The sequence below is a fragment of the Arachis ipaensis genome, chromosome B8, assembly GCF_059453495.1.
Source record: "Arachis ipaensis isolate K30076 ecotype BB chromosome B8, ASM5945349v1, whole genome shotgun sequence".
In the NCBI taxonomy this organism is placed as follows: Eukaryota; Viridiplantae; Streptophyta; class Magnoliopsida; order Fabales; family Fabaceae; genus Arachis; species Arachis ipaensis.
This window is the reverse complement of record NC_142443.1, coordinates 61,854,919-61,866,145: the sequence shown is the minus strand read 5'-3', so window position 1 is coordinate 61,866,145 and position 11,227 is coordinate 61,854,919. Positions and strand designations below refer to the sequence as shown.

General features: G+C 30.9%; 1 protein-coding gene across 2 annotated transcripts; it reads left to right on the top strand.

Annotated features, from left to right (window-relative positions):
* The first annotated feature begins 2,152 nt into the window (after positions 1-2,152).
* On the top strand, positions 2,153-8,580 carry LOC107613654 (NAC domain-containing protein 21/22). 2 transcript variants are annotated; one of them, XM_088497645.1, is made up of 3 exons: positions 2,153-2,480; positions 6,024-6,289; positions 7,750-8,580. In XM_088497645.1, the coding sequence occupies exons 1-3, from the start codon at positions 2,315-2,317 to the stop codon at positions 8,275-8,277; spliced, it is 960 nt and encodes a 319-aa protein (XP_088353771.1). In that variant the 5' UTR covers positions 2,153-2,314; the 3' UTR covers positions 8,278-8,580. The 2 variants fall into 2 exon arrangements, with proteins under 2 accessions (XP_088353771.1, XP_016171234.1); XM_016315748.3 differs by having other exon boundaries at positions 6,018-6,289.
* Positions 8,581-11,227: the final 2,647 nt, after the last annotated feature.

Below are 11,227 nucleotides of genomic sequence, written 5' to 3'. Positions count from 1 at the left end.
ACCGTTTTTTATTATCTATTAATTTTAATTCCATGAAATTCCAAACACGAGTAATTTTTAGCAAATGGGTATAAAAGATGACACAATATTATAAAATTATTTATCCTAAAAATTTAAATTAATAAAAAAAAGTTATGTGAATGGTTATATTATTATATATCTATTTCATCAAACAAAATTAATTAAGACTAACATTTCAATTGACAATTTTATAGAGTGGTCATGCATTTATTTGAAATTAATAAGTGGCTAAAAATAATATTCAATTTATACATTAATTTAGTCAAACTTTTTGAATAAATATAAAATATAAAGACATTGACGTTTTAAATATAATAAATTGGAAGATGATAAACATACACCAGGTTAAGTTAGTTAATTAATAGATTCCTTACACATAAAGATCCTTTATTTTATTGAAGAAATTCTTGTACAAAATTAGCCGTTTTGTTGAATTTTCATAAGATATAAAGAAAATAAGATAATTTTACAAAATAAAATAATTTTGTAGAGACAATAATTTAAAGTTATTTTATTTAATTTAATATCTATAATTTTGTATATATAATAGTTATAATTACATATTTATTATATATAATATTATCTAATTATTCTAACAATAATTAAAAAATATAAAATAAATTTATTTTAAATTGTTTTTTACTATTTTTTTAGTGTCTTGTAAATATTTTTGAAAATTATATTTGATAACCCTATACTAATCACGAAATCTCACTTCATCTTTTTGAAATTTTAAATGGAAAGAAAATATCTTCAATTCAACCTCTTTGTTGAGTGAATAGTTCAGCAAATTGAAGCTCTTGTTTAATTTAGGTAAAAAGAATTAACCACGAGGATTGACTTCTCTCTCATCATTGCCAAGAGTTGCTCAAACTCTAGGTTTCAGTTTCACAATTAAGGGGTATTATATAATTCATTAACTAATATTCACTAACCTATATGCTTAAATAGAAGTTTCGGAGGAGCAACCTTTTTTATTTAACTGTTGGATTAATTTATACCGTGACTTCAATTACTCAAGCTAAACCATGACTAAGTGTTTCTCTATATGTCTTTGCAAATTTTTTTTCTTCTGATCTCTTATGGCATCTTTTAGTTTGACAAGATAAAAATTAATTTATTGTGGATCAAAATTTTATTTAAAAATTTGTTGTTATTCAATAAATTGTTACTACATGCATAAAATGATATTCAAATTTTTAACATTTATTTCAGCAGATGAGTAAGTTAATCTTTTGACCAATATCCAACAATTAGTTTTTACAATTTGTTTATATATAATATATTATTTTGACGAATTGAAATTGATCACCTAACTCCCATGTCCTCCTATCAGATTTCAGCACAAAATACTCTTTAGCCAATATATCCGCTTCCTTAATTTGTCTCCATGCCATTGGGTATAAAAATTATTCACCATATGACCTACGAGCATAACATTGATAAATAACGACTTACATATTATTGTTTTAAATAAAAAGGCCATTCAAGAAAATTCCTGTGGATGCCAGCTTATCAACAACCAATTTGATGAACACAACTAATTAATTTAAAAAATAATAATAATTCTTCATATGGAGATTATTTATCACAATTTTCAGACCAGGCAGATGCACAAAAACCCATCAATTTATGACGAAGATAAATCATGAATCAGAAATAATAAATTAATAGGGAAGATAATAGATATGGGTATATAAAGCAGAAATGGCCAAAATTCAAACGAATGAGACTATGTCATCATCACTAGGGCTTTGTGTGCCAACTCTCTAATTATTATTATCATATAATTTGCTTAATTTTATATTTGGAAATAATAATGATAAAATGTCTTATATTATTGTTATTTTGGAAATTATTTACTTAGCATTATCTCCAGACTAAATTAATGCAATGCACAAAAATTCTTTAAAAAGATGGAAAGAAAAGAAGCAAATGATCCCTAGCTAGAATTATATAGATACATGTCAGCAAGTTGGCAGGAATTGGTTTGTCCACGTCATCATGCCCATTCTCTCCCTATAGAATTACAATATTACCCTCCATTGTTGCATTTAATAACAAGTTGACTTAGCCACTTGTGAGTTCCTTCTCCCATTTATATATACACCTTAGCTCCTCTTCCTTTTCTAATATCTCTTAAACCTAATCATCAATAATTCAATCAAACCTTGGGAGTTTGCAACATCTTTCTCTCAGACCTATTCTTTTCTCTCTTCTCCCCTTCTTCCTAGCAAGCAGGCTCTCACTATATATTAATTTAATTTGTTGAAATTAAATAGAAAAAAGAATAATGAGCAACATAAGCTTGGTAGAGGCAAGGCTTCCACCAGGGTTCAGATTTCATCCAAAAGATGAAGAGCTTGTGTGTGATTACTTGATGAAGAAGTTCACGCACAATGAATCCCTTCTCATGATTGATGTCGACCTCAACAAGTGTGAGCCATGGGATATTCCTGGTTAGTCACTAATAATTTCCTCTCCGTTTTATATCATGCATTATTCTCTCGCAATACATAATTATTCTTATTATTCTCATTCTTCTTGTTGTTGCCTCATCGTATATATGATTGCATATTTCTTAAAAAGTGCCTACTTTTGTGAAGACATCTTCACCCTTAGATAATTTGATATTTTTTTTACTGAATATATTTAATTGATGAACTATCTAACGATTTTTAACATTATCTTCACATAAAAATAGCTACTCTCTTAGAAAAAGCGATCAATCACTATGCAAAACTCATAAACATTTAGTGTTTTGTCTATGTATTTCATGTGGATTTAATTTTTTAAATTAATTAAAGAAGAAAAAAAAAACTTAGTTGGAGGGCAATGGCATGGGTGCATATGAAATTATTATTATTTAATCGGAAATAAAATTTCCTATAGTTTTCACTTTTTCTTGATGAGTCTCGTTAGGGACACCCATCACATGATACATACTAATAATGAAAGTGTTTGATCGGTTTGAGTTTGCTATTTTGGTTGGTAAAGTACAAAAGAGTTGTTACTTTCAACCTGTATTGTATTCTTGTGTGCTATAGTTTCAAAATTATGATGATAAGGATAAAGTTTTCTTTTTCTTTCTTTGGCTTTGAGAGTGAGGTTCATAATGATAGCAACTGGAATGGCTATAATAGATTCCAATTCTATAAGACCACTTATTATGTGTGTGTTCTTTGATGGGGAAATTAAATGATACCTGCCAACTGTGTGACTTAGATAATTGTAACACATCACAAGCTTTGATTATTGTTCAAATCAATAATTCATTAGAAAATAATTAACATTGAATTTATTAGATTAATTATATTCAACAATAATACAGTGCATTATTGAATATAATTATATATATATATATCTAACAGTATAAATTTTTAGAATAAATGTTTTTATGATATATAATTTAATTTTTATTATTTTCATTCTTTAAAAATAAAAAATAATTTAAATATAATAAGATAAACAAAAAAATTATTTAAGATTTTAGTTTACTTTTTCTTTTTAATCCATGTAGCCAATAATTATACTTTCTCATTTTCAAAATAACTGTTAAATTTAATCTTGACTAAATTAATACATTCAAAAGTTAATGTATTTCGATGCAATTATGCTTGAATAAATTTTTTGATGTATTAATTTAATCAAAAGGACATTTTTTATGAAATGGGAAAGAAAAGAAATCACGTTAAGTGAATATTCCTTCATGTGATACCCGTTGACATAAGCCTCTATGCATATTCAATCCAAGCCACTTTCACATAGATATAGATATATAGGTGGCTGCAACCAATCATGTTCAATATTATGAAGATCGAACTGAAAATATAATTAATTAAGTTTACTTACCCACATATATAGTAAAAGTATAATACATTTTCACATATGAAATAATTTAAAATATTTTATATATCAAAAATTAGATTTTTTTTAAAATATATTATCAATAATTTATACAATTATTTGATTATATATCTAATTTTAGAAGCTGTTTATTGATTATTGACATATTAACTACTCAAAATGTTTTTTATATATAAAGAAAACTTCTAATTGGTTTATCAATATAACCTATTTTATATTAAGCTATAAAATTAATCTATAAAAAAGTTATAAATAAATTTAATATATTTATTTTCTTTCATTGAATAACAGAAATAATAAATTTTGTCCACCGAAGATTCCATACATATACACCATGATAGTGATTAATTTTCAGTTTTACACTTAAACATCATTTTGCTATAAAATTTTTTATGGATAACACGTACACACATGCTCAAACTCATACACCCGAGAATGAAAGGAATCTAATTATTTCTGGTTAGAAGCTTTGAATGGGAAGTTCAAAAATATCATACGTATATATGGGGGGTAATATTGTAATTGCATCTAAACGATATAGGCAAATGCATGTATATGTATGTATCATCTTCAAAAATTTTTAGGTGAAATGACGCATTGCCCTTGTCCTATTCTAAAGTGCTTAACAGTGATTTTCATTATTCATTATTCATTCATATAGTGCTAACATCAATTCATTTCAACCATACGCATGTTCATGAACATGCATGATTAACTTCCATATCATAATTTAATTAATTGTTTAAACTTTAAACTCTATGAAGTCTTACGATTATTGTAGCTGTATCCCACCTAGTCTATTATTGAAGTTTCAAAGCAAAAGGAAAGTGTAGTTAAAGTAATAAGACGGTTAAATTAATTTGCAACTTGTTTTTGACTTTAATAGATCCTTTTTTAATCCTTATTAATTGGATGGTTGAAGTGAGTACTTTCCTAATTAAGAAGTATTACTTGTCTTAAGTAAAATTTTCATGTAGCATGACAAAAGAGATTTCTAGGGCATGATATGATGGGTCAACATTAATGCTTTGGTTTGTGATAGGCCATGCGTTCCTACTTTAATTTATACAAGTTTACATATTATTTTGGAGAAAAATATCAGCTGTTTGATTGTGAAAGCACCATAATTAGTTTTTGTATGTTAACACACGCATGTCATCAATGAAAAGAAACTGACAAGGGTGGGCATAATCCGAAGAAACAATTTCAATCAATGCCCGAAGCTACAGTTATATATGGGACCTATATAGATAGTAACTAATTTGCATGCATTTATAATAATAATAATAATAATAATAATAATAATAATAATAATAATAATAATAATAATAATGTAGAAGTATGTAATTTTCTAAAGATAAATATGAAACAATGAAAGTCTTATTATAAGTCAATTGACTGAACGAGCGCGCGTGACTTTTAATATTTATTTCCCCCCTTCTGTTCCAGTATAGTCAATATTATCAATTCTAATAAGACAAAAGAAGAGAAAGTATAAGAGAATTTGATTAAAGGGTTATATTATAAGCAAGAGAGGATAATATTGTTAATGTCAAAAATTATTCAAGTCGTCACTCATATAGTTGAAATTATAAAAAAAAACAAATTCAATTCACACCTTATGTTGACCAAACGGGACATGTTCCTCAATCTTACCGAACATCATAGACTACGTTAAAGGTTTAATAACTTGGAGAAAAAAATTTATTATGTTTGTTCTACTGAGTACTGATACGTAAATAGACTTTTATAGTTTAAAAATTTACACAACTAAAAAAATATTTGTAATTAAAATTCTGTCAAAAATATAATTACCAGTTTATATTAAAAAGATAATTTTATAATATAATATTAAAATTTTTATAAAATAATTTAGATTAAATTTTTGTTATCTTAAAAACAAATTTAAAAGATAAAAGTTATATAATGACAATTTTTAATAGTATTTGTTTAAAAAACACGGCACTCAATAATACATGTCAACTTAAATAAGTACCTTTTATTTTTTTTCAATGATGTTACGTATGTAAATTTTTTTGTTATTAACTAAATTAGTCTAATATTAACAAAAATAATTATGATTAGAAGTTGGATTTTTGATTGATGGAAGCAAAATTTGGTTTGGTCAGAAACAGCATGTGTGGGAGGGAAGGAGTGGTACTTCTACACACAGAGAGACAGAAAGTATGCAACGGGGCTGCGTACAAACAGAGCAACGGCATCAGGATATTGGAAGGCCACTGGCAAGGACAGGCCTATCCTTAGGAAGGGCAGCCTTGTTGGTATGCGAAAGACTCTTGTCTTCTATCAAGGTCGGGCTCCCAAAGGCCGTAAGACTGAGTGGGTCATGCATGAGTTTCGCATTGAACCTCCTCTTCCTCCCCCCAACACTTCTTCTAAGGTATCCCCTCACTTCAACTCTCCCTTTTTTTACTCTTCATAACTTCTTCTTCTTTTATTTTCTAAATACAACATTTTCAATTTTATTTTTTTTATATTTTCCAAAAATGAATTCAATTTTTCTATCATTATCCAAATTAAGATTTAGCTTATCCAATAATAAGACACTTGAATCATTGTAATGTCTCCAACTTAATATATATACATGCATTTTTTTATATTATATTCTATTTAGGTTATTAATTTTATCTAAAACTTTTCTCATCCAATTATATATATATATATATATATATCATATTATTTATTATATTAATCAATTTAGATTAGTTTGAGTAATTATTTTATTTATTATTTAAATAAGTATTAAGAATTTGAATCTTATTTTATATATGTAATAATTTGTCTAATAATAAATTTTTAAATAAAATTTAAATCCGTATTAAATTATTCTTTGGCTTATCAAATTGAGAATACTCTTAAAAATAAAAAAAATTAGTTAATATATTAGTTAATTGATTTGGTTAGTATATTAAGGTTAATTTTTAATTTAGTTTTTTATACAGAAATAAAATATTTAAATTATATGCATTTGTCTAAATCATTTTGTATTATATTATTTCATTAGTCGTATGCATTTTTGATCAATTTTTTATCGGCTACCATTTATAACAGGTGCCTACTCTAATGAAAATTTTATAATTGTCATCGTGTGAAGATATTTTATTTTAATCATTGAATGATAAAATGTAAAACTTGATTTTTATACGTTATTAAAAATATTATCTTTATTTAAAATATGACTAAACAAATAAGTGATATTTTTTAAACAAAAATCATTATTTCATTAGAGTAATTTCTTTTACAGAAATGTTTGGTAACCAAAGAAAATCAGTCAAAAATATTCATAACTTGTCTTATTTAACATTCATTAATTGTTGCGATAATTAATTAATACTAAATAAGACAAGTTCTGACTGATTTTTTTATCTACCTAACATTACCCTTTTCTTTATAATTAACACGAATAGAATAATAGCAAACGGTATTATTATATTTTATTTTGTATTATTTTCTTTGCACAATTGCATGATTCATGGAGGAAACTTAGCTTGTGATAACATAATTAATTTCTTTTCAAGAATTTTGACTTTTTGCAATCAGTTTTTGCTAGCTCTACCGAAACCAAATTTGTCTCACATGCTTATTGGCTAGAATGTGACTTCAGAAAGATATGGGGTAGCTGACCTAAGATTCTCTTTGAATTTTTTATTAAATGCCATATGTAAGCAATATGAAAGCACCTAATTCTCCTAGATTTATTGATCTAAGAAATATTAATACTCCTTAAGGCTATTACTAAAACTTAGTATCTATACTATATGTTTATACTTTAATTTATCCTACCATTACACTATATTTCTTTCCTCCCATTTCCTCAGTGTGTTTTTTTTTCCCATACAGGAAGATTGGGTGTTGTGTAGGGTGTTTTACAAGAACAGAGAAGTTGGTGGCAAACCTAATAGCATGGGAAGCTGCTATGATGACACAGGCTCTTCATCTCTTCCAGCATTAATGGATTCTTTCATCAGCTTTGACCAACAACAACAACCTCAAACCCATCTTCATGCTGATGAGTATGAGCAAGTGCCCTGCTTCTCCATTTTCTCTCACACCCAAACAAGCCCTATTTTCAACCACATAATGGAGCCTAAGTTATTCCCTACCAACAACAACAATAATAATGCAACTTTATATGGTGGAGGAGGAACTACTACAACATCCAATTTGGGTTCTTGCTTAGACCCTTTTTCATGTGATAGGAAAGTATTGAAAGCTGTTTTGAGTCAGCTCACAAATATGGAAAGAAACATACCTAATAATAATAACAACAATACAAATAGTATAAAAGGGTCACCAAGTTTAGGAGAAGGTAGTTCTGAGAGTTACTTATCTGAGGTTGGCATGCCCAACTTGTGGAACAATTATTGATGTGGTAGTCCTTATAGGCTTTGTAATTTGTTTATATACTTTCCCCCAAAATTAATTTATCCATGTTCTTCATATGCCACAAGGAAGTGGAAAAAATATATATGAAGAATCAATAGAATTTTGGAGGAGGGGGAAATTCTCATTGGAATTTTAAGTCATTGTGGTGGGTATCTAGGCTTCACCCATTGTGTGCATGTCCCAATATATTAAGAAAACGGGACTTGTAATTGAAACTCAAAAATATTTGTAGTTAATTTTAGTTAGTAGATGAATTGTTTCTTCGAAATTCAACCTTTTTTTTAATTAATATGAATTAATTTTTTAAAATTATTTTGTTTCTCTTATATTTTAGATTTCAAATCATAAAACTTTAGACCCTAATTAAATTATAAATTCTAAATCCTTTTAAAAAGAGAAATTTTATAATTAAAAAAAGGATTGATATAATGGAAATATATTGATAATTAGTTAATTACTAATTATAAAGGATGGATCACATGTATAAACCATGTAGCTTTGAGACTAAGGAGTTTCATGTGGAAATACTAGATAAATGATTTATTATACTTGTTACGATGGGTAACCGGAGATTATTGGGCTGGACTCGCTGGGTTGGCCCAATCGTCTATGGAGGGAAGCCTTCGGACGGATTCGCGTCTTCAGTGCCTCCGTCCGACTTGTGAATACGAGTGAATGTGGGTGGTACCTGCAAAGACACTCTGATGCCTAAGTCAGCAATGGTGTAAGCATGTCTAGAGAGTATTAGGACTTAGAGATACCTGAGGGGTGTCAGTGTATTTATAGTGGTGAGCCAATAACCACCGCTGAAGTAGTTCCATCTTTTAAGGTGGATAACCGTCCCTTTATCTTAGGGAAGTTGGGATATGGCTCTTGGAAGTGGGTTGAGAGATCTTAGGGGCAGTTACTCATTTGAGTGAGTGTTTATCTGCCAGCTAATCTTTGTCCCCGACTTCTTTAGAGCAAGTCGTGGTGAGAACCGACTTCTTTAGGGGAAGGTCGGTGTGGGGTGAGGCTCAATCCTTTGGACTGGGTCTTTTCGTTTGGACCTAGGCCTTAGTGTTGGGCCAGGGTATGAACAGTGCCCCTACTCGAGCCCAATTTCTTTTTAAGACTTGGGTTCGAGTATTCTACTCGGGATCGTAGCCGACTTGTGAGGGAACCGACGTGATTATTCGGAGCCGACGTGACTTTTGTGACTTTTAATTTTTACAGTTGCGTCTAATCAAACGTCGCGTCCGTTAGAGGTTCGTGTAGGGATTAATTACCTTGGTAACGGTGTGCTCATTAATGACCGCTTTCCGTTTTTACCATTATGCCCCTAACGTGTCTATAAATACTTTTCCTCTCTTTCGTTGTTTCGTTTCTGCAATTTTTCAAAATTTCCTTCTCATCTGTTCGTGGGGAATTCTTCATTTGAAGGCTTTCATCTTCCTCTACCTTTTTCTCAGGTAAGGGTTAGTTTTTTCTCCTCTTTTATGCAGTGCTTCTGTTTGCATGCTTTTACTTTTTTGGAGAGAGGAGTTAGTTTGTAGGTTTTTGTTTGATTCCATGCCCCCTTAGGGACCCTGTTCCTGATCTTTTTCTTTTTCCTTTGTAGGTTTTCGTCAACCTTTAGGAAACAATGTCTTCTGTAGAAATTCTTGCCCAGTGGGTTGACGTCACGGTCCTAGGAGAGGAACCTATGGTCGACACCGATTTTATCACCAACCTCTGTACTCATCATAGACTTTGTACCTCTGATGAGGATGAGCCGAAGTATGAATTGGTGGTCCCGGGTCTGGAAGACCGGGTTTGTTTCGGGAGGGCTTCTGAAGTAGCCTCTCATTTCTTTTATATGTATGAGAGTATGATCACCCGCCTGGGTGTTTTTCTCCCCTTTTCTGATTTTGAGGTTGCCGTTCTACGCCACTGCCGAGTTGCTCCTACCCAGCTTCACCCCAACTCCTGGGGTTTTCTGAAAATCTACCAGTTCATTAGCCATGCTTTAGACATTCCGACGTCCCTGAGGATTTTCTTTTTTTCTCTTTCACATGACCAAGCCCTTCAGTGGGCAAAATAATAAGCAACAATGGGTGTCTTTCCGAGCTATACAAGGTCGGAGAATCTTCACCCTTTTTGATGAATCCTTCCATGACTTCAAAAATTATTTTTTCAAAGTTCAAGCTGTAGAGGGTCACCACCCCTTCTTCTTAGACGAGAGTTCTTCCCCTCGCTTTCCTCTGTACTGGCTGGGGCCTCCCCCTGTGAGAAATATGGTTTGGATGATCTGGATGAGGTGGAGGCTGCCATTGTGGGGTTCCTCCGAGAAGTGTGGGGGAGGGCCCCGTATCTGGATACCAAAAAATTTCTCCAGCGGTCGCCGACCTTTGTTCAGACACAACTAGGTAGCTTTTATTTATCCACTTTGTTTCCGACTTGTTTTTACCAACTTGTTTTGCTGACTCTTTGGCTACTGATTATTTTTTACAGAGATGGCGAAGAAGAATTCCAGGGAGTCTTACCAGAGAGTCCAGGAGGCCAAGGCAAGGTCCCGTGTCAGGGTTGGTGGCGCCAGGGTAACTAACGCTCCTCTTCCTTCTCCTCCCCCTCTTGCTCACAATTTGGGGACTCCGAACCGACCTATTGTCATTTCTTCTTCAACCTCCTCTTAGCCGTCCCCTCCTCCCCGATCCTCCCCTGAGCCAGAAAAGAAGAAGCGCAAGACCTTGGAGTCTAGCTCTTCTTTTGAAGGTGAGGCTAAGGTGGATGCACCTCAATTTGTCCGGAAATACATCTATTCCCATACCCGCATAGGTATGGATGATGTTTCTATTCGAAACTACCTCACTATTCTGGCTCAGGAGAGTATCAGGGCGGCGGGGGTATGCACAAAGTTTCTTGATATATTTGAGAAGACTCCTCTTAGCTCTCTGGGTTCAACCTCGAGGGT

Bases quoted from the DNA above. Each gene is read 5' to 3' on its own strand.
- LOC107613654 (XM_016315748.3), top strand. From the start codon at position 2,315: ATGAGCAACATAAGCTTGGTAGAGGCAAGGCTTCCACCAGGGTTCAGA. The intron at 2,481-6,017 runs GTTAGTCACTAA...TGGTTTGGTCAG, and splicing joins TGAGCCATGGGATATTCCTG to AAACAGCATGTGTGGGAGGG. The intron at 6,290-7,749 runs GTATCCCCTCAC...TTTCCCATACAG, and splicing joins CCCCCAACACTTCTTCTAAG to GAAGATTGGGTGTTGTGTAG.